This window comes from Alosa alosa, chromosome 21 (assembly GCF_017589495.1).
Source record: "Alosa alosa isolate M-15738 ecotype Scorff River chromosome 21, AALO_Geno_1.1, whole genome shotgun sequence".
NCBI lineage: Eukaryota > Metazoa > Chordata > Actinopteri > Clupeiformes > Clupeidae > Alosa > Alosa alosa.
Window position 1 is genome coordinate 1,482,885 of NC_063209.1, and position 2,537 is coordinate 1,485,421.

General features: G+C 40.0%; 1 protein-coding gene across 1 annotated transcript; it reads right to left on the reverse strand.

Annotated features, from left to right (window-relative positions):
* Positions 1-263: 263 nt before the first annotated feature.
* LOC125286613 (cytokine-like protein 1) lies at positions 264-1,613 on the reverse strand. Its single transcript, XM_048231816.1, has 4 exons — positions 1,364-1,613; positions 1,228-1,272; positions 964-1,110; positions 264-884 (listed from the first exon to the last, which is right to left on the reverse strand). The coding sequence occupies exons 1-4, from the start codon at positions 1,508-1,510 to the stop codon at positions 786-788; spliced, it is 438 nt and encodes a 145-aa protein (XP_048087773.1). The 5' UTR covers positions 1,511-1,613; the 3' UTR covers positions 264-785.
* Positions 1,614-2,537: the final 924 nt, after the last annotated feature.

Sequence of the window (2,537 nt, forward strand, 5' to 3'; positions counted from 1 at the left end):
AGTGTCACATGATCTGCAGTGCTTGGGAAAAAGAGTGTAGGCCTTCTACTGAAACTCATAATGTTCAGAGAAAACAATCTGGTAGGAGTCTTTGTCATAAGCTAGCTCTAGGTGCCATTTATTGGTCCCAAATGCAGACTTAATTTGTACATACTAGTATGCCCCACAACATGCCTTTGTCATTTTATCATAATCAGATTTAGGCCTAATGCATACACCCACAAGTATTCAGATCTGTTATACAAACCAAAGCAGGCAATATCTGAAAAAGATTATAGCTTTTTAATACAGAAATAAAATACAAATGTCGGCATATGTGCATCACATTATGTAACTAGAAGATCAAGGCTATATCTGCATAGGAGGAAAAGCACATTTTAAATGGAAAAACCCAGATGAAACAAAAACTCAACAAGAAATAGCCTACTTTTGTTTCTCCCTTAGGCATAGACCACATGAAGGCACTTTCACAGACATGTACAGAAATGAATGAATAGAGCACACACGTTATATGTGTGTGCACGCGTGTGTGTGTGTGTGTAAATTCGGCGCTGAGACGGAAGCAAATATTATGCTATGGTTTATTATTTGAAGGGTTTTCATTGGAATGGCTGGCATTCTGAGCATTTCCTGTGGAAAGTTTTCTCTACCTAGGGGAATAAACCATCAACGAATATTTGAGTTTTATTTCAGCTAACCTAAATCTATTTTAGTCTAGTTTTGTGTTTTAGACCTAGATACAATATAAAAGTTTAAAAGCTCCGTCAGCACGGAAGTATGTTTTCTCAGTTCTCTTCTAACAATTGAAGTCTGTCCTCTCCGTATCGTGGACTGCTGTGTCCTGTCTCTATGGCCTCACAGTCATCGGTGAAATACACGAGATCCTGTTGGGAAAACGGAGTGTTGAATGATAAACTCACAGACATCAGATCTGAATATCAAAAAAGCAAAAGACCGACTTACACGGTAGCAAACTCTGTTGATGATTGTATATAAGTTTCGGACTTTGCGCTGCAGAACAGTCACTCTAGGACGCGCTCTGCATTGAGGTGTAGGTAGGTTCTCCACGACATAAAGAAAGTCTCTGAGTTTAGGCATGACGCAGGAATTCTGGGAATATCACAACACAAACAACAACAACAACCAGAAAGTTTGACAAATTGACATTAACAGCTGTCGAATAATGTTTAGAAAATACTTACATAAAAGCTACTTTAGCCTACTTACGTGCACGTCTATAAACAGCTTTGGCAACACCTCAGCGCAGTCCTTCTGCGGGGAGACCACAGTTAGGTAACATAATGTTGAAGCGATTATCAAAGATATCGGTGAAGTCAACGCTAATTATTGCAAAGTTACTCACCGTGCGGTGATGTTTATGTAATTTGTGTAATGTATCCATTATTTCCTTACTTAGCCCTAACACTCTAGAGTAACATGTCGGCGGGGCACTTTCAGCTATCCATACGTACGTTACGGCGACAATCAAAGTTGCAAGCCCGACTTTCATTATTGTTTTGAGTTTTTTGTGATGATGTAGGCTGCACTGCAATGTTCAATGCACCACTTATACTTCACTGTATTGCTCAAGAATGAAGAAAATTGCTGTGACGTCATGCGAAATGTTTGCTATCAGCGAATTGGGGTAGGCCTACTTTTCGGTGTAATGGGAGACTACTTGAATGTGCCTCCTCCATGAATGTGCCTCCTCTTCCTTGATGCTCCCGTTTACTCCGACTTCAGATGGAGTTCTTCTGTAGAAAACTGCGTCATGAAAGCTGGGTATTCATCCAGTTAATATTTCATGTGCATTCATGAAAATTCGTCTGAATTTAAAGAAGTCATGTCATATGTAACTTGGTTTGTGTTTAACTGACCGCAAGGCTGAGCCCTGCACCTGCCCAGACCTAGCCTATACCATAAACTTGAAGCAAGTTCGGAATGGGAGTTGAATGTGCGAGTAAGGCAACAGCCCAGATAGCAAGAGGCTGGCGGACCACTGTCGGTCCATTGGTGGCATAGTTGACGGTCCACTCGCATTTTGCTCATCGGTTCTCTGGCGGTCCGCTCCAGACAAATTGCCCAATATTGTGCCACTATTGGTCTAAAATATTTGTCATTTGTTTAGTTGTACTCATTGTTATTAACCGCTATCTGCCAATCTGATTTTGCTATCTGGGAGTAGGCCTAGGCCTATATAAGCTGGAGTTTTATTTGCAACAAACAAATAGGCATTACATTCAAGCCACACATCTGAACGGTTTATAAAATAAGATGAAATGGGTAACGAGTTTAAAGCGTTACTGTAATTTAGTGACTTTATTAGGTAACGAACGCATTACGATAAAACAAAATCAGTAATTAGTTACAGTTAGGCCTACTAAACAACTGTAACGTCCATTCCTGCATAGCCTACTCACAATCTCTCTAATATATTGACTTATTTTCATAGCAGCACAGTGATTGCTTATTTAAAATATACATTAGCCCATATAGACCCTACATTATTTCATTGTACAGTTGTGCGCAGGGTAGAC